At 45.5% G+C, this 25,483-nt stretch overlaps 1 protein-coding gene across 13 annotated transcripts in view; it reads left to right on the forward strand.

Moving 5' to 3' along the window:
• The window catches only part of TACC1 (transforming acidic coiled-coil containing protein 1), a 120,104-nt gene that overhangs the window by 85,232 nt on the left and 9,389 nt on the right, over positions 1-25,483 (forward strand). For 5 of the 13 annotated variants that reach the window (XM_043454650.1, XM_043454646.1, XM_043454647.1 and 2 more), the window contains 9 exons: positions 3,582-4,506; positions 6,738-6,773; positions 8,000-8,060; positions 10,905-11,112; positions 13,545-13,597; positions 20,153-20,278; positions 22,044-22,120; positions 23,480-23,523; positions 24,754-24,914. In XM_043454650.1, the coding sequence (XP_043310585.1) occupies positions 3,854-4,506; positions 6,738-6,773; positions 8,000-8,060; positions 10,905-11,112; positions 13,545-13,597; positions 20,153-20,278; positions 22,044-22,120; positions 23,480-23,523; positions 24,754-24,914 (1,419 nt within the window). In that variant the 5' untranslated portion in view covers positions 3,582-3,853. The remainder of the gene's footprint in view (positions 1-3,581; positions 4,507-6,737; positions 6,774-7,999; positions 8,061-10,904; positions 11,113-13,544; positions 13,598-20,152; positions 20,279-22,043; positions 22,121-23,479; positions 23,524-24,753; positions 24,915-25,483) is intronic. The other 8 variants (XM_043454644.1, XM_043454641.1, XM_043454649.1 and 5 more) reach the window with 5 other exon arrangements.

The following is a 25,483-nucleotide window of genomic DNA, read 5'->3' on the forward strand; positions in this document are numbered from 1 at the left end:
CTGGTGACTGACGGTGCTGGACCAGGCTGGGGCCTGCGGGGAGTGCACTTAGGATGGGCAGGTTTGCCCACTGGGCACCTGCCTAGAGTTGGACAAGAAATGCTGGGTGGGGGTCTTCTGCTCAGACCGGGGGCTGAATTCAGGCGAGGGGTGTTGTCTGTCTTCCCCTCCCCCTTGCTGGGTGGTGTGCTCTAGGATGCAGCAGCCCCGCAGGTGTCCCCAGGTTGCCGAGTCTTATCCATCCTCATCCCTCATCCCTCATGGCCGGTGGTCATGGGGAAGGTTGGGGTCTGGAGGAGTGGATCCAAGTGGAGGGGGATGGGAAGTAGGAAGGCCCTGCCTTTGCTGATAGGGGAGACTAGGGCAGAAGTAGAAAGCTAGGAGAGACTCAGGGAAGGGCGACTCCAGAGGTCTTCTCTCCATCTTTGGGAGGTGTGGGATTGATGGTGAAGGGATCAGGAAATGACCAAATGTTGCCAGAAGGGACGGGGCCACTGGGCTGGAGACACTGTCCTCTCCTGTCTCAGCCTCACCCTTTCGCTTCAACTGATCTTCCAGCCTGTAGGGGAAGAACACAGAGGACAGGGCTCCCGTGAGAGAGACTGACCGTAAACGTTTAGAATGTCTCAATGGCAAGGAGAGATTGGGAGAGAAGTTACGTAACAAAAGACAGTTTTTCTTTGATTGTCCTCAGCTCCCAATGTCATATGGAAAAGTGGAGCCTCTGTGTTCCTACCTCCCGGGTTAAATCATTGTCCAGATTTTCTCAGACTTGGTTCCATCATCCCCTCATCCTCTCTCTTCTGTTTTATTACTTCAGTTATTTTTAAAACAAATACCAGATAGCATGTCACAGATGTTTCAGTAAGCATCTTAAGTAAGATGTGTGGATATGTTCCTACATAGCTGACATTGTATCATAATTAATAAAGGTACAGATATCATTATTAATAGTATTACTTTTAATTTACAAAAGATACACTTTAAGTTTTTATTTAAATTAATCTTTTTTTAGGTAAACTTTTTAGAGAAAAAGATAATCAGCTTGTACCTTAAAAATGTAGAATGAAATTGACTTTGAAGGTAATGACATGAACGTCATCGCTTCAGTTATGTCCCGTCCTCATCGCAGCTTAGATCTCTCTGCGTTTACTTACTCACTTCCTACTCAGTTTCTCTGCTTCAGGGTCCCAGACAGCTCTGTGTCCAGGGCAGACCTCGAGCCCCAGTCTGACAGCCCCAAGCTCCTTGGCTGGTACCCCCGAGTCTGAGTAGTAGCACCCTCCCCTCGTTTCACGAGCTGAAAACGTGCATGCCGACTTTGACGCCTCCTTCTGCAGCTCTGCATCCAGCGCCTCACAAGCCTTCTCCGTCACCTCATTTTCTCAGTTGCTGTGCACGTCTCTTCCCTTCCATTAGCACCGCCCTAGTCGAAGCCCCAGAATAACACACTAGCGGTTCTGTTTGTTCCTTTTTTGACCTTCTTCCAACCCTTCCCTGCATTTCAGCTAGAGCTGTTGAGAACATAAATCTGATTTATAAGTAAATCTGCTTAAACATTCTCTGTGGCTCATGTAAAATAAGTAGTTATTTTCTGTACTTCGAGATAATAAAGATTTTTTATTTTTTTCAATCGACTGATGCTAGGGTGTGAGTAGGCATGCCCAAACCCAGCCTGGCTTCTAACCAAGACTGTCACATGTAGATTTTTGCAGCCCCGGGTTTTTGATGGCATGTTTTCACTGTTACCTCCCATCAGCACAGAGAAACAATAACACCCTCATCACAGCTCAAATATGTAGAGAATATGTAGAGGGAGAATAGAGAATCTGTAGGCACTCAAGTTAAATAGTCAGTACACTTTAAAATGTTTTCGTTAAAATTCTGTGTAAGGCAGTTGAGTTTTAAATTTTTTTATTTTGCAAGATTTCAAGCATATACAATAGAGGAAATAGTACAATGAAAACTCCAATATACCCAGCCCTGGATTCAACAGTTACCAAGATTTTGCCACAGCGGCTTTGTCTTTTATTTTTTATTTTTTTTGGCTTTGTCTTTTAAAAGAAAATCCTTTTGAAGTATGTTCAATCCCAGATACCATGTACTGAGAGCTTTTTAAAAAATTCCAGCACTGGGGACTTTTCCTGGTGGTCCAGTGGCTAAGACTGTGCACTCCCAGTGCAGGGGTCCCATGTTCAATCCCTGCTCAAGGAACTCGATCCCACATGCTGCAACTAAGACTTTGCATGTCACAACTAACACCCGATTCAGCCAATAAAATAAATATTTTTTTTAAATTCTAGCATTAATAACAGTTAAATATATCTTTAAGAACAAGACATACTGAACATTAGTAGAGTATCTGAAGCATCTGTGCAGAGTAGTTTGTAAATGCACTGCCGAGTTCCAGCCATAAAGGAATCGTGTAAAAAGATGTGTGAGTGCTTTCAAAACCTCTCCTAGTGACACTCAGCTCTTTGATCCTGGATTACAGTTAGGAAGTATGACTCGATGGTCATTTCTGAGTCTTTGTTAAATCATGAGACAGTATGATAATAACCAGTTTACTTATTTTAGTTGCTACTCTGCTGTCACTTCAGATACCTGAGTCAAGAAAGCACTATCTTCATTTGTGCTTTTAAGAAATACCCTCATTTACACAACTTCCTGGTAGCAGTGTTTCTACTTATTAGACCCCGATTAAAAAGGATCTTTCATTTTCACAAATGATTTGAGAGAATTCAGGCCAGCTGGAGACAAAGCTTCTAAAAGTAAAACTTTTATTTTATGATTTGTGTCTTAGTAAAATAAGGAATGTTTGTTCCTGAAACCACTTTGCTATATCTGCTTTTTCTAATTAGTTTTTTTATTTGCTGCTTTCAGTTTTTACATGTACAGACAAGTTATTCTGAGCAAACCATGATGAGTGTTTCATTTAATTTTAAAACAGTCCAGTTATTTAAATTCTATCCTGGAGAAGAAGGAATTCTTATTTTTAACATCCAGAGATTAAAATCCAGTTGCTGCATAAAAATCTGGACCCTGAACCTCTCAGGCAGCGCTTGGGAACGGTGTCCGTGCCAGATGAGATCCCTGTTTGTGAGCTGTCAGGGTCCAAAGCTTCTTCCAAACCAGTTGTTTTAACCTATGGAATTTCAGCATCATTTTAATAGGCTTTGCAGGAGGCCCATGATCTACTTCGCCTTTTCTTAAATAGCTCTGTTCGGTATAATCGTTATTTGTATAACTTTTTTTGGCTGAAGTGGGTAGCATGGGGTATCTTTAGTTCCAGGGACTGAACCATGTGCCCTGCAGTGGAAGTGTGCAGTCTTAGCCACCGAACCACCAAGGAAGCCCAAGTAAATTATTATCATGACTTGGGTAATACACAGGCACCCTTCAGAGGTACCACCAGTCTCCCCTTTCAGGCCACACCACCATGGCTACAGAACCTTAGGGATGCTTGTAAAAGCAAAATGGGGAGAACCTGCCATCTGTCCCTGTGGGTTCAGCTAGTAGTGAAGATTCACTAATGCTGAAAAGGTCATTTGTTAACCGATGGCTTTTCTGTTTTGTTTCAGACTCACAAGAAGTGGACGAAGAGCTGGTAGCAGAAGTGGTTGAAAACTGTTCACCTGCGGCTGCTTCTAGATCCGCAGGACAGGAGGCAGCGCCGCCCGCTAGCGGGTCTCGCGCAGTCAAGGATTTCAGAGAAGAACCCGAACATGATGCGAGCAAGATCTCCGTCGTGAGGCCGTTTTCCATAGAATCCAGGAACTGTGGGGACTTCCCCGGGGTGCCCGGCACGGCCGCGCTCCTCGGCCCGGCCGCGCGCGCGCAAGAAGACGAGGCCATGACCGCGGGCGCCGCCCGGGAAGCCGACCCCGGGGCGGGCAGCCCGCGTCCAGAGCCCGGGGCCGGCCGGAGCCGCCTGCGGAAGCCCCGGCCCGTGCCCCTGCGGAAGAAGGCGCTGGGTGGCGAGCTCTTGGAAGCGGCCTCTGCCCCGGAGGGTGTGCGTCCCGATGGGGAGGATGGGAAGGCCGGGAGCCAGAAGTGTGCCCCTGAGATGATGGAAACGCCAGGCGGAGATGCCCACGACTCGGGGGCCGAGCAGCCGGAGGAGGCGAGGAGCTGCCCGCTGAAATGCGAGTTCGATTTCGCCGAAGATGCGGAGACCACGGAGTCCAGGAGAGCCCTCCCGAGGAAGCCCGGCCGGAAACTGGGCAGCAGAGTCATGCCACAGGTTCACGGCGCCGGGGTGCCATCGGAGCCGGGCCCCGGGGCGAGCCCCACCCTGCGGCCCCGCGGGGGCCCCCTGGCGCGGCAGCACTCGCCCCCGCTCTCCGCTCAGGGCTCCTACTGCTTTGACCCGGACCACTTTGACGAGTCCGAGGATCCCTTTAAACCCAGTATGACTTTCACCAGCGGTGACTTTGGTTCTCCCGCCGGTAATCATGTTAATGAAATCTTAGAATCACCCAAGAAGGCCAAGTCGCGTTTAATAACGTGAGTGGGGCCGGGCGTGGGCGTTGTGTTCTGTGTCCTCTCTGAGAGTCTGGCCACTGCTTTTGGTTTGGGGGGAGGCCCCCAGGGCAGGCACACAGCTTGTAGCCTCTGACACAGCCTTCACTGTTGTGCCTGACTCTGCTGTGGAATCAGAGATGCCAGAGGGTCTCCTTTTTAGATGTCTGCCTTGCTTCTGAATTCTCAGCTTATTCCGCTGAGTTCTTTCCCCTCTAACCTTGGATACGTTTTTTCCTGCTTTTTTAAAAAAAAAAAAAGTCATGAGCTAAGCAGGTAGAGATCTGATGGTTTTCAGAAATCCTGTCTGAGCTGTAGGGTGTCATAGGCAGAACTCAAGGATCAGTGCCAGCCACCGTCTGCAGCTTCTCTGGATGGAGCAAAGCTCCCAGGGCAGCAGGTTACCCGTGTAGTGTCAGTAACATGGGGGAAGGGGCGTATGGAAGTCTTTCCACTTGAACAGAAAGCTGTGATTCCTATTGAAAACAAGCCTACCACTCAGAGCTACTGTGAATTCTTACGTCTCCTGGTCAAACTTCTGGCTTTTATTAGTAAGGAAAAGAATCAAGAATCTTTTAACCAGTTGCCTGAATCTAACTCATATCTTCAGCAACCTCAGAATATCCCCACCAAGTCTGAAGGGAATGAAAGGTCATCTGTGGTTCTTGCTCTGTTCTTCGATTGTTAAGCGGTTGCCGAGCCAGACGGGCAGTTAAACAGTTGCCAAAAAATATTGATCAGGTGTCCTCAGGGTGCTCTTCTGTGGCTCAGGTTAGTTACCTGTATCTAGTTACCTGTGACCTGGGGGATGCGATGGCCAGGTCTTTGCCTAAGTGCTTCCTAATATGGGGTCCTCTAAATATCAGTGACCCTACCTCTCAGGGTTGATAAGGGCTCATTGGGAGCCTCTCTTTCAGTCGCTTATTGAAGGTGTGTAGCCCGTGCATTCATGTGGCATAAAATTAAATCCAAAGGGAGGAAAGTTTATCCTACATCTTGTTTTCGGTAGCAAGGAGTACCCTCTCCCAGACATACTTCCCTCACTTGCTAGCATTTTCCTCCCAGTCTGTTTTTGATGAATGAACGTCTTGGTCTAAAATAGCTTATGTATATTTTTTTAAAAAAACTCTTATGCAACCAAGACTCTTGTCTCCTTCTTTCCACAGGAGAAAGATGCTCAACCCCTTGTGTAACTCTGGGGTTTTATTTAGCAAATTCTGTTATTGTAGAAAAGAGTGGAAGTAAACAGGTAGAAGTAGGTAGCACCTAGCAGAGAGTTCACAGGGTCCTTGTGTGACTTCTTAAAAGATGGTAGAACTGGCGTCTCAGATTCTTCTCCTGTAACATAGAGACATCCAGTATAAAGACAGCTTAATGCATGCTAAACTTTCTTTACTAATCTTTTTTTTAACTTAAAAATTTTTTTTATTTCAAATGATATTTAAATCTTCTTGGCCAAATCTATCAAAATCTCACTGACTTTGCAGTTAGAGGAAGACAAATGTCATATGACATCACTCAGTTTGTGAAATCTGAAAAAATGATACAAATGAATGTATTTACAGAACAGATATAGACCGACAGACATAGAAAACAATTTTACAGTTACCACAGAGGAAAGGTGAGGGGACAGGGATATATTAGAAGTTTGGGATTAACAGATACACCCTACTATATATAAAATAAACAGCAAAGACCTAATGTATAGCACAGGGAAATATAGTCACTGTTGTATAATAAAAATGAAATAAAATAGATCATCCTATGATTGGGATTTTGTCGGGCAAATAAGATAAATTACGTAAAGTCATTTTGAGTTTCTTAGTGATATACACTGACAGTAGGTATAAGCAGATATATTTTCAATTATATTTTATTCATGCATTGATTGTCTTTAATCTGGATGACGACATTTAAGAGTAAACATACTCAGAAGTAATGTTATTTTTTTTTTACATTTACAACTATTTGATAGTTTACTTTTCATCCTTAAATTTGACCGCATGGCATTTCTGAGTGTCCACCACTCTTACTCCTGAGAGTCATTCACTCACTAGTGGTCATATTGACGAATCTAACATTTATAATTTGTCTCATCTCATAGAACTTTGCAGCCTTTACATCTGCCAGACTAGAGATAAATATTCCAGGCTTTACATGATTTTTTTCTCCATCTGTCTGTCTCTTTCCCGTCTCTAATTTTGTTGGTGCATCAGGACTACTGAACAAGTGAAATTTCTCTGTTTTCTGTTGTAAGTACTCCTGCTGTTTCCGGCTCCCCCGGGACCCTTGGCAGTTCCTCCCTTACCCTCCCTGGACCATCTCCTCCACAGCATGTTGGCCTCCCTTTCTGAGTTGAATCTTCTGATGACTTTTCGCATTTCATTTGCCACTTCATGAGTCAGCTTAGCCTTGCCATCTGTACGCAAAGGCTTGGAGACAGGCCCTCCCACCTTAGGTGCGAGAGCTTGCGTCCCTGGCTTGGCACGCCCCGTGTGGCGCTGTGATGCTGCGTGCTGGCTTGGCCGCCTGGTCATCCCCGCGGTGGTTTGAGGAACTGCTGTGCTGTTTCGCGGCAGGAACAGTTGACTTTTTTGATAGGATAAGGCTGCCGCCTTGGAGCACAGGGGATACATTTTACTGAGTCAGCTCAGCTTGAGTTTGGTAGCAGGGTGACACTCAGGCATTAGGAAAGAAAATCAGTCACTGACAAGGTGGGGGTCCATATTCTGGTACCGTATATGCTGGTCTTTGTTTTTGTCCCACGAAACAAGAAGAACTTGCAATTTGGTGATGGGGTTGAGTGGGTCAGAGTGGTGGTATTGGAAGTTTTAGGTTCATTAAAACAGAACGGAATCTGGACTAGTCTTCAGATCACAAATTACATGCAAGTTTAAACATAGTGGGCGGTGTGAGCGTCCCCAGTTCCGGCCATGACGTTCATTTTCTATCTTACTACTGAATAGGAGCGGTAACAGATTGCTCAGATATTTTATCTTCATACTTTCTGTTGCCCACAGCCCTCTGTGAGCACACAGGTCTGGAGCTGTCTTACCAGACTTCTGTGGCTTTTAGCACAATAAAGAATTTTTAAAGAATGTGGTCCGGCGTGGTAATTTTTCTGGTGACTGTCAAAGCCAGGTGAGCGCGGATCACGTGACCCGCCGTCTCCAGATGCTGGGGCTGCTCTTGGGAACGCTGTTATAGTTAAAAACCATAGGGGCCTGAGAGCCGGTGTTTAGCATCCCGCAGAAACAAGCGAGGGGGTCACTGAATTACAGTTTTCGCTTGTCCTGTCTCTCAGGAGAGGATTCAGAGGCGGGAAGGTGTTCCCGTCTCTGACGCGTGGTGGTGTGACTCGTGTGGGGCTGTGCGCTTTGGCTGGTTTCTGCCCACACCGCTGTCTGCTCCATCTCACGGCCTGGAGCTTTTCCATGTGATGCCAAACCAGCCTGGTGTTCTGTTTGTTTTTCCCCAGGAGTGGCTGTAAGGTGAAGAAATATGAAGCCCAGTCTCTTGCTTTGGATGGGTGTTCTCAGGTAAGTCTGTCCCTGTCGTCAGCTTATCTCTTAGACCAGTGTTCCCCCTGAGGGTGGTGGCTAACGAAGATTTTTCCAGTGGGATCTGAGTACTCCGCTTTAAGGAAGCCGATTCCCAGGCCCTTGACTTCCTAAGTGGATCTGAGAAAGGGCCCTTTAAGACAAAGGAAGCCTGTTCCTTCACAGTTACTTTGTTCTCACTTTTTGGAGGGGAAAGTTCCTTCTCATTCTCCGTCTTATTGCTGTACTATTGGATATGGAATCTCTGAGCACTAAAGAGGGCTTTGAAATGTTGGTGTAAGTTTTAAGGTGATTAACTGCAATGACTGGATAATATATTTTTAAAGTCCGATGGTTTTCCAGTTCATTGCTTTCCACCAGATAGGAGAGCCTGAACTGTCAGCTGAGGATTAAAAATAACTTTTGACACAGTGATATATGTCACTTACATCTCCATTAAAAAGAAAATTATTGATGATAGAATTTTTTGGTACATAACTTGGAAAGGGGTTCAAAGAACTGAGATGTTTCTGTTATCAAACTTTTTTCTATTTCACTTATTTATTTTTAGTAAGTCTTCTGGCTTCTAATTGATTATAAAAATGGAAAGCAGGAATAAAATTGATGCTGACCTTTGTTTCATTCTAGCAATAAATATTTATCCTTGACTATATGAATTAATTGGGAAACACAAATAAACCCCTCCCCCCAAACCCAGGCCCATTTGATTGCAGTGAATTACTTTTTTTTCCTTTTTAAAATTTTATTTCAGTATAACCATTACAGAAGTACATTCATTGATTAATATAATGCATTTTAAGTTGAACTTACATGGTTAGGATCAAAACTTGGTACATAGTTTAAGATTAAAGAAAAAAAGATTTGCAATTTGATTTTTCATCTATTACAAATGTATGAACTGTCCACTTTCAAATGCTGCTAAAGAGCAGGCAAAAAGAACCATGAGAAATTTACCTTTTTTGTTTGTTTGTTTGCCTTTGTTTTTAAACTTTTTATTTTATATTAGAATAAAGCCAGTTGACAATGTTGTGATAGTTTCAGGTAGACAGCAAAGGAACTCAGCCATCCATATTACATGTATCCATTCTTCCCCAAACTCCCCTCCCATCCAGGCTGCCACATAACATTGAGCAGAGTTCCCTGTGCTATAGTAGGATAATTTGAAAACTACCCACATGAAAAATTTACCTTGGACTTGCTTCAGAAAAATAACACTTATTACTTTGTAAAAGTTTTTAAAATTGGTGCAACAAAATGTTATAATTGCCATTTTTTAAAAATTTACTGTTGTGTTTGACTGTACTTACCAAACACTAGTATTTTTAGAATAAATTGTGCATTTGTAAATGAAATAATGCTCCAGAAGAAAAAAAATGTTGACACTTAAAGACTTCAGTTCAGTCAGTTCAGTTCAGTCGCTCAGTCGTGTCCGACTCTTTGTGACCCCATGAATCGCAACGCCAGGCCTCCCTGTCCATCACAAACTCCCGGAGTTTACTCAAACTCATGTCCATTGAGTCGGTGATGCCATCCAACCATCTCATCCTCTGTCATCCCCTTCTCCTCCTGCCCCCCATCCCTCCCAGCATCAGGGTCTTTTCCAGTGAGTCAACTCTTCGCATGAGGTGGCCAAAGTATTGGAGTTTCAGCTTCAGCATCAGTCCTTCCAGTAAACACCCAGGACTGATCTCTTTTAGGATGGACTGGTTGGATCTCCTTGCAGTCCAAGGAACTCCCAAGAGTCTTCTCCAACACCACAGTTCAAAAGCATCAATTCTTTGGCGCTCAGCTTTCTTCACAGTCCAGCTCTCACATCCATACATGACCACTGGAAAAACCATAGCCTTGACTAGACAGAACTTTGTTGGCGAAGTAATGTCTCTGCTTTTTAATATGCTATCTAGGTTGGTCATAACTTTCCTTCCAAAGAGTAAGCGTCTTTTAATTTCATGGCTGCAGTCACCATCTGCAGTGATTTTGGAGCCCAAAGAAGTAAAGTCTGACTTAAAGACTTAGGCTTGTAGAAAAAAGATTTTTTTAATAAATGTAATAGTAGAACTTTAAAAGACTTTCAGGCATGCAAATATATTTCTTTGGGATAATTTCTCAATGGAAGTAAAGAGGAAATACAAATTTAGAGAGGAAAAGGAATGATGTAAATTTCTGACCATTAAGAGCATATTCATGTTCAGTTTTCAATAGATGATAAAGTATTGGATCACTAGAGTAACTAAATTGAATTAATAAGCAAAATCAGTATTTAAAATAGAACAAAATTTTTTTCCTTTATTTTGTATCTATATGAGAGGATAGATGTTCTCTGAACTTACTGTAATAATTTCATAACGTGTGTAAGGTCATTATGCTATACAGCTTCAAGTTATATAGTACTGTATGTCAATTACATCTGAATAAAACTGGATGGAAAGATAAATGAGCAAATAAATAATACGTAGCAGATATTATGTCCTTTGTGACTGTTTAAACTCATACTGAAAGGTTTTAGATGTCACCTGAAAATACAATGGAGTACATAATTTATTAACTATTAGAGGTAAAAATATGAAAACTACTGCCTTGGGCCACTTAAGCTTCTTTCTTATAATTTAGGCTAGAAAAGCCTAATTTTTCAAACCCTGGAGTTGAATCACAGAGGGTAAGCCCTAGAAAATACAACCTTCCATGGTTCAGAGGCTGCAGCTTCTTCCTTGGTTGGTACCCAGGTCCGTGGGGAGCATTGTATGGAATGGCGGCTGCTTTGCCGTTCCTGACATGTTAGTTTCCCCTCCTAAATGGTAGCATCGCCTCTGTTGCCTTTCCCAGGATGAAGGAGCAGTGATCTCCCAGATCTCAGACATTTCTAACAGGGACGGTCATGCTACCGATGAGGAGAAGCTGGCGTCCACGTCATCGGGTCAGAAACCCACTGGGGCCGAGGGGAAAGGTGAGCCAGAGGACGACCTGGAGTACTTTGAATGTTCCAATGTTCCTGTGTCTGCCATAAATCATGCGTTTTCATCCTCAGAAGCAGGTACGCAAGCAAATCTTCATCTTTCTTACGTACATACGCATAAAAATGCCTGGAAGCCTAGGGCAAGGAGGCAGCTTAGAGCGATTGGAGAACCGGGCCCCCTGAAGGATAGGTTAGGCTGCTGGTCTGTGCTTTGCTTCTTTGCCTGGAGAGGAGACACCAAGGGGTATCCGTGGAATGCCAGGCAACATGTGGATAAGTGTGACAGAGTGTACGGAGACACCCGTGTGTGGGACTGCTTGATATCTTTCAATAATTTATTTCAGTCTGGCCACAGCTTCCTGTGTAGTGATCTGCAACCATGTTGTGATTTTTTAGTTCTCGTTTCATGTATAGAAATGGTAGTAACTAACAGATATAGTTACTTCCACATGTAGGCACAGGTTAAGAGTGCTTTATGCATAGTAAGTCATGTCTCCTCACTAGACAGTGTTCTTTTTTTTTTTAATTGCAGTTGATTTACAATGTTGTTTTACCTCCAGATATACAACAAAGTGATTCAATTATATATATATATGTAATGTATGTGTGTGTGTGTATGTATTTTTCAGATTCTTTTCCAATATAGGTTATTACAAGACACTGAATATAGTTCACTATGCCATACAGTAGGTCCTTATTGTTTATCTGTTTTATATCAGGCAGCATTTATATCAGGGAGCACAGGTAGTTCCCTGTGCTGAAGCTTCTCGCTGTTTTCCACCTTAGAACATTCTAGATCCAAAGCCCTTTGCCAGGTCCCAGATTGTATCTGTGGCCTTAACCTTGACTTGTGAAGGGCTTGGCACCCTGTTCCTGACTTCATTAACCATTACTGGAAACTCAATATCTTCAGCAACATAATTTAATGGGCTTTTATATTTAGATTTTAAAAGGTCATGATCTATCAAATCAGAGAAGCAGGTGGAAATCTGCACTTTACAAGAGTTATCTCCCCAGCCACCACCACCACCCCGCCCCCATCCAGGTCTCAGTTTCCTGTCTGTAAAATAAACACTCCGGGGACTGTTCCAGATTTCTTCCCAGGCCTCTTCCTGCTTTGACATTTTCCCCAAAGACCCCTTTTGCCTTTTCCCCCTGTACCCCTTTACCTGTTACTCAGGCTCACCCCAAGGACTCATGCCTACACTTAGTTCTTGTGTATGAAATACTCTCTGTACCCTCACCCTGTAGAAATTTTGCCCCTCCTTGTAGGTCTGTCTCAGAAAAGTCACTTGGTTCCCACTGCATTTCTTCTTCTGTTCCTGTTCTGTGTAGTAGTTACAGAAGGTCATCTTTGATAACTCCTTGAGGTTTAAGGACTGTGAGTGATTCATCTTCAAATTTCCCCTGCTGCAGGGGCCTTGTCCATGTCTGTTGAATTACTCCCTTCCTCACTAGGAGGAGATTCCTTTGGCAGAAGCTTACAGAGCTGGGGTTCTGCTAACAGAACAGCGACTCCTATTAGCCCTGTTGATGACTGAGTAGTGAGCAGAGGCCTGGGAGCATGGGGTGGGAGGGTGTGAGTGTACAGTGTTTGAGCTGTTCCCGGGGGTCACCCTTGGACTGGGTCCTGATGGATACAGACACAGAGGTGCCCCAGGGAATCTCTCACGGGGATGGGAAGGAGCCTGCCGCACAGCTGAAATTCCCAGCAGTTCCCTGTGAGTCCTGGGCCAGTGGGAACTCGAGGCAAGGTTGTCCTGAGGAATTCGGGCTTTTGAGTATAGGGTTTCTAAGTGGAATACCAATGGTCACATTTGTGTTATGAATAATTCACTCTAGACAGTGCCCTAAAATAATAATTTGTGATTGTAGGTGGAGGATTGTAGCTTTAGCGTTTTGTGTGTTTTTCCATATTTAAAATTTTTCTTCAGCAGATGCGTATACCTTTAATTAGAAAAATCATAGTGTTGGTTTTTTGTCAATGTTGACTCCCGTGGTGGGAGTCAGTGGGAATGAGGAAACCAGCTTGAAGGGTGTGGAGAGGACATTGAGTTTCCAGGCATCGAAATTTAGAGCCTTTTTTTTTGATCTGCTACATTAATTCCATTGAGGGTACTCTTCAGGGCTGGAATTTAGATTCTCTCCTCAATTTGGTAATAAAATACTTTCCAGTGTTACAGTTTGCTTTTTGTGAAATGATCCTGTGGTTAGTACAGCTCATTTGCAAAACTCTTCATGGACACAAGGGGGCAGTCTTGCCGTTCTCTCCACTTGACACGATTCTGCCTGTGGCCGACTGGCGCCTCTTTCCTCTGGGCGTTCTGGACTTTGAACACAGCACAGCGGTCAACAGAATGCAGTGTGCCTTTGAGGGTCTTGAGATACTGGGGTTCAGGGGTCCATAGATGTCCTTCCAGGCCCACACTGGGGTTTCCCGGAGTCTCTCAGTGGGAAGGAAGGGCACCCACCTCTCGGGATGACTATAAAAATGACCCTCTGTGTTTTAGGCACCGAGAAGGATCTGTGTCAGAAGATGGAGAAGGATGGATCCACTGTGTCCGTGAGTTCCCAGGCCCATGGGGGTGCAGGGTGGGCATGGGAGCTTTCAGTTTTTGTTTTGAAACCCATGTTAACTCAGTAATTAAATTCTCATCAGTGTTTGGTGATGGGCACGAAATAGAAATAAAGCTCAGTTCCTTCACCTGGGAAGCTCAGCGCATGTCTGAGGTGTCTTGAGTGAGACCACCAGTGCTCAGACGGTAGCTGAATGTCCCCAGATGTCCCCCAGGTGTAAAGTACAGCCAGCATTTGAAGCCGCCATACCAAAAAGAAAGGAAAATGAAATGCCTGTAGCTTTTTATGTTGATGACATGTTGACATTTTGGATCTGCTGTTTTAACGAAACTATATTATTAAAATTGATTTCACCTATTTCTTTTCACTCTGTAAACGCGGCTTCTGAGAATTTTTAACTTAGACACGGCTTCCGTTATTTCCCTGGCCACAGATGCAAGGTGGAAACGGTTCCCATGTGGTGAGTGTTGCACAGGCTGCGTCCCCAGGGCTGACCCACTGTACGGCAGGTGTCAGGAAGGCTGGATTTGAGCTGAGCTAAAAACAGGGTTTTTTGTAACTTTTAGGCTTACGAAAATAGTACAGAGAATTCCTGTACCTCCTGTACCCATGCACGCTCCTCAAACACTAACCTTTTCTGTGATCACAATACAGTTATCAGAATTCATTAATACTGGTACAGTATTGCTGCCCAGTCTGTAAACCGTATTCAGGTTTTATCAGCTGCCCCAGTAATGTTCTGGCACAGGATCCAGGGCAGGACCCCACAAGGCATTTGGTTCCCGTGTTCTCAGTCTCCTTTAATCTGTGATAGCTCCTAATCTGTCTCTGTCCTCCCCGACCTTGACTCTTTTGAAGAGTACTGGTCAGTTGTTTTGTCAACTTTCTTTCGATTTGGGCTTATCTAGTGTTTCCTCAGGAAATTCAGTTTGTGCATTTTTGTCTCGAGTACGTCAGAAGTGACCTTGTGGGTGTCAGTGTGTCCATGTGTCCTGTTATTAGTGGAATTAACTTTGATTAAGTGTTGTAAATCCTTCCACTTTTGTCAAACCTGTGGCCACCACCAGCCTTTTTAAATATGGTGGCAGTTTCCTAACAAACTTCCCTCTTCCGGGGATTATTCTGTCCTCCTTTTCCATAAGCTGGAGTTGTTCCTTTTTGCTTAAACTGTTTCATTGGCTTTCCTTGTTTCTAGGCTCAGCTCAGACTCGACTGCTGCTGACTTGGTTTTCTGCACGAACCCTGCCTCCTTCCCACGTCACATACGTGCCCAAGCAGACGGGGTTTCATTCAGTTCTGTGGACCTGCCCCTTGGGGTCACTGTCTTTTCTCCCTGGCTTCCTCCACGAGGTGGAGCTATGACTGTGCTCACTGCTGTATCCCAGCCTTGACCACAGTGAACACTGCTGAACACAGGAGCCAGTATACTAGGAATACAGAGAGAGCGGAATCGTGCAAGTTCAGTGTTAGACGTGTGGCCTTGAGACGTCTGTGTGGCCAGCTTCTCGGTTCACATGTCCTGTAGGCAGTGAGAAGTACACAGCCCAAGCTCAGGAAAAGTGTGGCTTGGCTTTAATAGATCTGAGGGGCCTTAGGATGGTTGAAGCTGAAGGAGTAGGTGAATTTGCCATGGAAACATTCTTTACCTTGATCCACAGTAAAAATACATTTTTACATCTTTTTTTGGCCACTCCAGTAGGCTTGCAGGATCTTAGTTCCCTGACCAGTGCTTGAACCTGGGTCCCCAGCAGTGAGAGCACCACTCTCACCACTGGACCACCGGGAATGCCTACGTTTTGCATCTTAACTAATAGATACATAGGAAACTCTCTCCACACGTGCGTTTGTATTTTTATAAAACAAATTGCACAAGACAGTTCCACGTTTCTTCCAGTGGTTCATTCTGGTTTTTTCCTATTCCGTTACAGCTTTTTAATGCACATTGTTTGCTCCAGGAACTGTTTTCATGACTCACTGTTGGGCCATGACCCACGTGTTTCCTTGGAGGGCGCAGAGTGAGTGATGTGGGGCGGGGGAGGGACCTGTGGACACCAGGCAGGAGGAGGACATGCACATAGGGGTCAGGGACATCACAAAGGACAGTTGTTTCTCGACAGAAGCACTCCTCTGGGATTTGAGGGGGTTTCTCTGCAGTGCCCCTTGCAAAGAGCACGTCCTGGGTCATGATCTTTGAATGGTAATCCCAGTTGAACTGGCTGAAATTAATTTCTACTTCTTTAGAATGTTGAATAAACCCTGCATAAAGAACTTGCGATATTCAAAACACCGCGTAAGAAATCTGTTCAGGGCTTCCCTGGCAGTCCAGTGGTTAAGAATCCACCTGGGTGCTCTCTTCGGCAGCACATACACTAAAAAAAAAAAAAAAAAAGAGAATCCACCCGGGAGCAACTAAGCCCGTGTGCCACACTACTGGGCCCCCACACCTAGAGCCCATGCTCCGCAACAAGAGAAGTCACCGCAGTGAGAAGCCCATGCTCTGCAACGAAGAGTAGTCCCCACTCACTGCAGCTTGAGAAAGCCTGCACACAGCAACAAAGACCCAGGGCAGCAAAAAGATCAATTAATTAAAAAGGAGAGAAATCTGTTCAATCTAGCTTTTGCATTTGTGAGCCTCTGAGTGTCACTTCGAAGGGTGTTCCTATTGCATCCTCCATCCAGCTCGGGGGAATGGCCAGGGTGAAATGACTAAGGCCAGCGGACAGTCGTCTCACTTCTCAGCAGCTGGTCTGCAGCATCTCTCAACTTAGGATTGAGTTTATTATTTTTTTCAGAGAAACCTTAAACTTCTCAAACGTTGAGTTCACAATGTGTCTCTGTTAGAAGTGGTGGGGGGAGGGGGCCCTGCTCTGACAGGTTCAAGAACAAATGGGATGAGCCTGACAGATGAGGAACCCAGATTCTCCCATCACCAGGACAAGTGCAGAGAATTACTTTGTGGCATTTGTGCTCACTGTCAACTTGCAGCCAAGACATCCCTGGGCCCCACTGTCTGTAGACAGGTCTTCATGGGTCCCCAAGGGTAGATGCTTTGTGGGACAGGGATAAGGACTAGGAGATGTGAAGCAGGATCCTTTTGGAAGAATGTAAGTGATAAGTGATCTGATTGGTTTAACATCTTTATTAAACACATACTAGGTTGCCCAGCCCTGGAAGAGATGGCCAGGCCAGTTTCTGATGATGGTAGATTCTGTAGGCTTTCTGTGTTGTTTGAGAAACATCATGAAGGACTGAGGAATGTAAGAAAGCTAAATAAATCCTAGAGGACCAGGAAAGGCAGCTAAAATAGGCCACAGCTATAAATTCCTCATAAGAGCTGTTGCGTTTTGAGCACTAGGCTTGTGGCATATGGCCAGGCAGCGGGAGTGGCCAGGGAGAGCCCAGGCCTCTGGGTATGTTCACTTCTGTCTAAGGTCTGTCTGATCTTCCAGCGCAGAACGCTGCCCCTTCCAGATACCTCGTCTGTTAGAGCGAAGTCGTTAAACAGGCAGGCAGGCCGAATTCATTTATCCCCTCGCAGATGCCTGAGATGCAGAACTCCAGAAGAGACAGATATTTTCCCTACCAAGAAAACTTGGCTTATTTCCCAAATTCTTTCTAACGTGAGGGTCATGGAAGGCACAGGGGGCCAGTTTCCCAGGGATTCTGACTTATTCAAAAGACTGATATAAAATGTATTCATTTAAAATCATCAGTATAACAAGATGAACCAAAAGTGTGGGGAGAGGGGATTGGGATGGGGAACACATGTAAATCCATGGCTGATTTATGTCAATGTATGGCAAAAACCACTACAATATTGTAAAGTAATTAGCCTACAACTAATAAAAATAAATGGAAAAACAAATTAAAAAAAAGTGTGGGCAGTACCTAGTAGGCGAGTTACACAGGGGAAGCATGACTGCTGCGGGGAGGTTTCTTCTTTGCTTGGGTTTTTTTGTTTGTTTTTTTCTGCGTTGGGTCTTCGTTGCGTCCTGTGGGATCTTTCATTTCGGTGCTCGGACTCTAGCTGTGGTTCAAGTGCTCAGTAGTTGCCGCCTGAAGGCTTAGTTGATCCGTGGCATGTGGGATCTTAGTTCCCTGACCAGGGATCAGGCCTGAGTCCCCAGCATTGCCAGGTAGATGCTTAACCACTGGACCTACCAGGGAAGTCCCCAGAGGGAGGTTTCTTGATGAGGAGTTCGTGGCACAAGAGGTAAGGGGGTGACTCAGATGTCCAGTGTGCTGGTGATCAAGTGACCGACAGCACACGCTCTCGGTCTCCTAATTTTGGGGTCAGGAGTCCCAGAGCGGCTTGGCTGGGTGCCCCTGACTCGGGGTCTGTCACCGGCTGCGGTCACCTCCCGGCTCCATTGGGGTGGATCCACTTCAGGCCCTCTCACACAGCGAGACCTCCCCACATGGCTTCTCCAGAGCTTCTCACAGCCTGAAGCCTGTTTGTAAACCAGTGACACCCGGTGATGTTTACTATCTTCTGTTCCTAGACGAGCGTCGCTGGGTCCAGACTAACTCGGGGTGGTGGGAGGCTGCAGAACTCATGCAGGAGCTGGGGTCACTGGGGCCGTCTTATTAGAGACTGCCTTCTGGCTCTGGTGACGGGTCTTTCCCAAGATAAGAGTGTTTCTGGGGGCCTTGGGCTTCTATCAGGTGGTGGGCCGCCCTCCCCCAAACGCTGTTGGGAAGGGCACTGCCAGCCTGTGGCTTGTGTGTTTCCCGTATCTGTGGCCTCAGCCCAGGGTTTCTGTGTTGGGCCCTCAGCTGAGGGCTGTGAAGCTGTTTGCAGAAACTGTGTGTGTGTCTGAGTCCTTGCTAGAGGGAGGGTGAGTGTGTCTTGAGTGTTTTCTAAAGTGAGGGTCGGTCCATAATGACCTTGAAAAGTTTACAAACCCCTGGTCTAAGTTGACCTTGGATTTCCTATTCAAATTTGATTCAAACAAGACACCAGAGAACCAGATCGATTATAATCAGTAAACTAATTGGTCAGTCATGCTGACATTTTAGATGATTAAGATTATTCCAGAATCTTAACCCTAATTCTAATAATTAAAGAAAAAAAGATTCCCAGGTCACTTTGGCTGGCATTTTGGTTGTTAATGGATCAGATTTTTCTCCACTTATGCAAAAAGTTAACGTAGGTGGGAGGAAATAGCCCTCAAAAATGCTTTTTAGGAAGAAATGTGGTACAGAGTCCACATCCCTGTGAAAAACAAAATCCTAACCGCCCATGGCTCCGGGAACGCATGTTTATGGTAAAAAATCAGGCTGGCACCTCAGAAGGTGACATGTTAGCAGAAGGGAGCTAAAAACTCCGGCAGGAAGGTCTGGAATGAGGAACTGCAGCCCAGACCCTGACGCCTGTGCCCCGACGGCACTGCTGGGTCTGCGCGCCAGTCCTCGGGGCCTCTCCCGTTCCCAACGACCCCAGGTCGTCCCGGGGTGGGGTCGGCGTTCACTTATCTTCGCCATTTCTGCCTGCTTAGGCCTGAGAGTCATTTTAGAAACATTTCCATCCAAAGTGGCCAAAGTGTAGTACACAGGAGGCAGCATGTAAAAAGGTTGACACGCGTTTTGAAATTTATTTCCATGGACCACGTCATCCCCAGAGATCCCCAGGTTCACAGGATATTAACAGCAGGTGTTTTTCTCTCTTCTGCACATGACTGTCTGGTGACTGACCTCTGAGATAATTGCACTCTCTCCTTTTTGAATGAGAAGAAAACTTCTCTTAAGTCACCTGTTAAAAGAGAATCTCAGACCTGCCTGATACTCATTAGAATGTTTTTTCCTTTTTTAAAAAAATTTTTACTTTTATTTTTGTATTGGGGCATAGCCAGTTAAAAAGGTGATAGTTTAGGTGAACAGCGAAAGGACTCAGTCCTACATGTACATGTATTCATTCTCCCCCAAGGGCTTCCCTGGTGGCTCAGAAGTAAAAGAATCCGTCTGCCAGTGCAGGAGACGAAGGAGACTCGGGTTCGATCCCTGGGTCAGGAAGATACCCTAAAGGAGGGCGTGGCAACTCCAGTATTCTTGCCTGGAGAATCCCACAGACAGAGGAGCCTGGCAGGATACAGTCCACGGGGTTGCAAAGAGTCCAATATGACTGAGCGACTGACACACACATTCTCCCCGAAACCCCTTTCCCATCCAGGCTGCAACAGAACACTGAGCGGAGTTCCCTGAGCTGTATTCAGCAGGTCCTTCTTGTTGGTCATCCATTTTTAAATACAGCAGTGTGTACCTGTGCCTCCCCAACTCCCTAACCATCCCTTTCCCCTGTCCTTCCCCCTCCCCCCACTCACAATCGTAAGGTCATTCTTTAATTTTTTGTTTTTGATTTAAAGCTTTCCCCCTGCTGGTTCCTTCCCCCCTCCCCTGCCCCCCTCTGGCTCCCCCCATCCCCTGCCCTTCCAACCTGTTTTTAAAGGATGTGGTCATTCTCATCAGGAGGAAGTCGTGGAAGGGTACTTGGGGTTAAGCAGCCGAGGCCCATACGTCTTACCTGCACCTGCTCCCCCCACAGGCACTGCTGGAGTCCCCGGTGGAGAAGAGCCCCGTGTCCGTGGGCTGCGGAGTGGAGAGCCCCCTGGACGGCATCTGCCTCAGCGAATCAGATAAGACCGCCGTGCTCACCCTGATAAGGGAAGAGGTGAAGGCTTCCGTGCCACGTCCGCTGTTGCTCATTTCTTTGTCAAGCCCGTGTGTCAGTGGGGAGGTTCCATCTCCGCTGGCTTGAGTTCTTCCTCCCTGGCTGGAGAGCTCATATAAAGGGCTCCCTGTAAAACGGCCCTTTGGAGCTGCAGTCCTGGCCTTCTGGTGTCCAAGGGGCAAAGCTGATGCTTGGAAGTGTCCTTGAGAACTTTTCAGCACACTTCTTTATCACTTATCCTTCAAGTTTTAAGTACCGAATTTTTCCAACTTTACCCACATATGTAACTAAGTCAGCACATTCGTTTTACAGAGGATATAGACTCATGCCTAAGAGTTCCTCAATTCTAGACTTGTAGGAATATAAAATTGCTTCCTACCTTCATCCATTCTTTAATTAACTCTCAAGTTCCTCTGTCATGTTTATTGAACGTCTTCTGTTTGAAATAGATCACTGCCAGGCCTTTCCTGGGTGATCTGGAAAATAGGAAAGATACTTGTTAGGTACCATTAGTTCCTTTCCACCCTCCCCTTACACCTCTGTGCTGTGTTTGATGTGTTTGGTTTATATGTTTCTTGGATTTGTTCCACTTTTTTAAAAGAAGGTAATTCCCTTGGTATAGTGATTTTATTTTTATAATGTGATGAAAATGGTTAATTAGGTACTTCTGACCTAGGTCTTTCAAACCTTTAAAACAGAGCAATAACTTTGGTAATTAGTGGTGTCAGCTAGTCCTGTTGTCAAAACGCTGTGGTCAGGAGGCTCCACAAAGTCTTGTAAATGAGAAAAGTGTCTTCTTTCTTCTGAGAGTTAAAATTATGAGATAACCACTGACCAGATGTATCAAAGCAAAGATGTGCTAGGACTTCCCTGGTGGTCCAGTGGTTAAGACTTTCACCCCTACAGGGGGAACTAAGAAAAGATCCTGTATGCTGTAAAGAGTGACCAAAAAAACACAAAGGTGTTCCTACTTCCTCCCTGAAGCAGAGAGGCTGGCTTCTGGTTCTTGAAATCCTGCTTCATGGCACCAAAATAAAGATTGTACCAATCAGAAAGAAGCACAGGGAAGTATAATCGCAGGAGAACGACAGGTACCCATCTGAGCCTTGTTCAGGGGAAGAGGCGCCTGAGACCGTAAATTTAGAGTGTTCCTTTCCAGCTAGCATGGGCCTCCCAAATGTAGGATATGGGTCTTGGTCTAACAAGCAGGATCTTGCCCACCTTGAGTTGGGTGCCTCTGCCCGGAGGCACTGACCTTCTGAGCCCTGTTCTGACTCAGTCCGAAATCTCTGCAGAAAGAGACTGCCTGGCCAGGCCAGCTCCCCCGGCTCTGATCCTGTGACGGTTTCATGTCTCAGCCTAATTACTAATAAAGTGGGGCTCTGGCGTCTTACCTTTAAGAGGAGTCTGCTAGACCAGTGGCTCAGCTGTTGGCGTCCTGACCCAGCAGGGTTCTAGGCCAAGAGCCAGACCCTGGACCAACCTGGAGTTTATAGAGATGGTAATTCCCACCTGGGGCTTTCCTGGGAGAGGTTCTTGCTCCCCTTCACCCTGGTGACCACGTTTCAGCATCCTTATGTGGCTGACAACATTTCCCCAGTGTCTATGAGCATTACACACAGAAGTTGAAGTTTTTTATTCCTAATGTAGAATGAATATCTTGGGATGAACATTGGCTGTGTGTTGTTTTCAGGCTCTAGTCTTGAATTCAAACTGTAAAGAGACTGAGTCGGTAAAACTAAGCTTTGTCTGCATTATAATCTAGATAATCACTAAAGAGATCGAAGCGAATGAATGGAAGAAAAAATACGAAGAAACCCGGCAAGAAGTCTTGGAGATGAGGTTAGGCTGGAGGTTTGGGAGAGGGGTGGGTACCTTTATGTATTATTAGATTTAGTGGAAAGGAAGTGAGCACAGTACTTGCTTACATAGAACCAGCTCTTGAGAACTTGAGGGCTTTGCTATTTGTACCTTAATTTGTGATGGGTAAGGTCATTTCCTGAGGATTACTGACCAGTTTCTGTATTCAAATGTGGTAGCTTATTTTGGGTTGTTCAGAACATGACAAGTAAGCAGAACCCACAGAATCCTTGTCTTTTGAAAAGACAAATTTGTGCAAAAATACCCATTTGAAATATAGAATAATAAGATTTATTGACATCTTCAATTATGGAGGCATTACAATCCATAATCCTTTTCTAAAACGAATTATACATGGTAGCTTCAGATTTCATAGCCACAAGATAGAGTATAAAAAGCATTTTAACAGGAAACAAAGCTGACTGACTGTAACTTGGAATCTTTTTATTTTTACTATTCACTCGTACATTTAAGAGCTGCGAAATAACTAAAAATGGCATCAAAGAGTGGGGGACATAAATAATTTACAAACCGTTCAGCGGGCACTTGATTGAAACATTTTAAATGGGTCCACTCTAGTGTGTGGCTCTTGTATTATTTGGTGTTTTGAGTGCTTGCTGGTCCCTGTGCTGGCTTGTTGGGGAGGAAGGCACAGTCCCTGATCTCGGGGAGCTTTTAGCCGCCTTCATGAGAACTTGGATGCCTGATCAGAGTGAGGACCAAGGGAGTGGTTCTTCTCACCAGGGGTCTCAGGAAGGGGCACCCGTCACTGGAGGGTCAGGAAAAGATTGCACTTTTCCTTCATGAACAGGACAGGGTAATCTTTAAATAACTTTGAATAACTAAAATGCTTCTGGAATTAGGACAATAAAATAAAACCTGGATCTGAATCACAGGGGACCCACTGCCTGTAAGAGTGGATTGGGGCCAGGAAAGCCTGAATTCGGATCAGGCCTCTTAGGAGGAGCCCCCAGGATATCATTAACTCATTTTGTAAAAGAGTTACTTCTCTAGGGAGAATTCATAGACTGCCTTGGGGTCGTTCACACAGGTGCAAAGAAAAATGAAGGCAGTTGTTTCCTCGGATTCTTTACCAACTGAGCTATTAGGGAAGCCCAAATAAAATGTAAGCCTTGTTAAACAGAACCTTGAGAAAAGCCTTTCTGAGCATTAACAAATCTTACATCAAATGTAAAAAAAGCAGGGGGGCACCCCAAAGCAGGTAGCTGGGTTATGTAAGTTTGTCAGTACATGTTACTGTGTTTAATTGTTTAGGGCAGCATTTGTCCAACTTCCCTTGTCTGGATATTCTCTTCTGATAAGACTTTTTATCTGTTTAAGGAAAATTGTGGCTGAGTATGAGAAGACCATTGCCCAAATGATTGGTAAGGAAATTTTTCTCTAGAATATGAACCTCAGGATCCAAAGTTGATTTTCAAATCAGAATATAAATCTCAGTTTGTCCATCCCTGAGATACGGTTGATTCTCACTATATGCAGTTGTTGTTTTTATAAAATTGCCACAAACACTGAATTAGGCAATTCTAACCCACTGATCCTCAGGAAGGCAAAGCAGATGCCTGTGAGCCTGAGGTCGCAACAATTTTGTCAATACCTAACCTTATCCAGGGTGTATTGTTGTTTCATTAATACTGAGCTCGTACCCAGACGAAGCTCATCTCACGTGTGTTTTCCCCCGAGACACCTCCAGCCTTGTAGCTTTTAGGATACAAGACAGTTCCACAGCCCCAGGCTTGGGGCCCATTTAAAATTTCCCAACAGGAAGCACAAAAGTGCAAAAATAAGGCCCAAAATAGACTAAATAGGGCCCTTGTTGGCAGTGTGCAACATGGCAGAGCACCTCCTGGTCCAGCCTTAGGTGAGAACGTGCTTGGCGGGTGACCCCAGTTCTCTGCCGCCCCACACGTGCCCCCAAACAGCCGGGAACCCACCGCACGTCTTGACTTGGAGGCGACACAGGAATTCCAGCGAGCAGGCGAATTCACAAATACAGAATCTGCAAATATTGAGGACCATTAAGATTAGATTCCTTGTAGAGGATGAACACTTCCAGCACCAGGGTGGGCGGCCTCTCCACATCCTTCCTCCCACCCCGCTCCCCGCCCCCTCCAGTGGGACGTCTCTGGGCCTCACTCCACTGCAGGTCCCGCTTTCCCTGCGGCAGACCCATCAGGGCCTTCAGAAAGGACAGTGCTTCATCCTCCTGCATTGAATTTAGAACCTCTTGTAGCCGCTGTCATAAGGACTGACTCCCTAAGTCACTTCAGGTCTCTCTATGTTAACCGAAGTGCTGAGATGATAACTTATGCCATCCATGCCCCCGATGGCTCCTGCCCTCTGGGTCTCTGCTCACATCTCTCCTCTGATTGGCAGTTTGGTGTAAAAGGCACCCCACCCTCCTGTCCTGCTTTATTCTTTTCCAACCACCTGTGGCCTGTCTCCCCCACCAGAGTGCCAGACCTTGAGGGTGGAAACCTGTCACCTTCCTTGCTGGGTTCCCCCCTCCACCCCCCCAGAGTGCTGCCTCGCAGCTCAGGAGGGCAGCTGTGAACTGCCTGTTGGGTGAATGCGTGTTCTCTGATCGTGACTCACAGAAGATGAACAGAGGACAAGCATGAGCTCTCAGAAGAGCTTCCAGCAGCTGACCATGGAGAAGGAGCAGGCCCTGGCCGACCTCAACTCGGTGGAAAGGTCCCTGTCCGACCTGTTCAGGAGATACGAGAACCTGAAGGGCGTCCTGGAAGGGTTCAAGAAGGTACCTGTCCTTTGCCTTCCGTCTCCTCGGTGGTGTGTCTTCTTGGTGATGGGTCATCAAACCCATGTGCCCAAGGTGTGGGTGGCCTGGAAGCAGGGAATTGGGGACCCGGGGTGGCATGTCTGAATCCTTCCTCTCCTCAGTCAGGGCAACAAGCCCTGGGCACGACCAGAGTGTGGCACAGCGTGTAAGAAGCTGGGGCCCTCAGACCTTGGAAGAGTTCTAGAAACGTTCTTCTTGGTCATTCACCAGTTTTTCAAAAGTAAAAGGGAGTCAAGCCATAGCACAGAAAAATTTAAGCTGAAAGTATCAAAGAAGAAAGTGTAAAGTTTCCAATTTAGGTGTAAGTGGGCATATTGACTTAATTTGGTCACCCACCATCACTAAAGACACATTTATAGCAGTGAGTATTCTTTTTTTCATATTAAAATAAAAATGACTGTCCAGGGTGTCCAAAACAGGAATCAGATTGCCCTTCAGTTTTTTTGTCTGCTTTTGGCTGCACCGAGTCTTTGTTGCTTTGCTCAAGCCTTCTCTGATTGCAGCAAGGCCCTCTTGGCTCCGGCTTC

This window comes from Cervus canadensis, chromosome 31 (assembly GCF_019320065.1).
Source record: "Cervus canadensis isolate Bull #8, Minnesota chromosome 31, ASM1932006v1, whole genome shotgun sequence".
Classification (NCBI taxonomy): domain Eukaryota; kingdom Metazoa; phylum Chordata; class Mammalia; order Artiodactyla; family Cervidae; genus Cervus; species Cervus canadensis.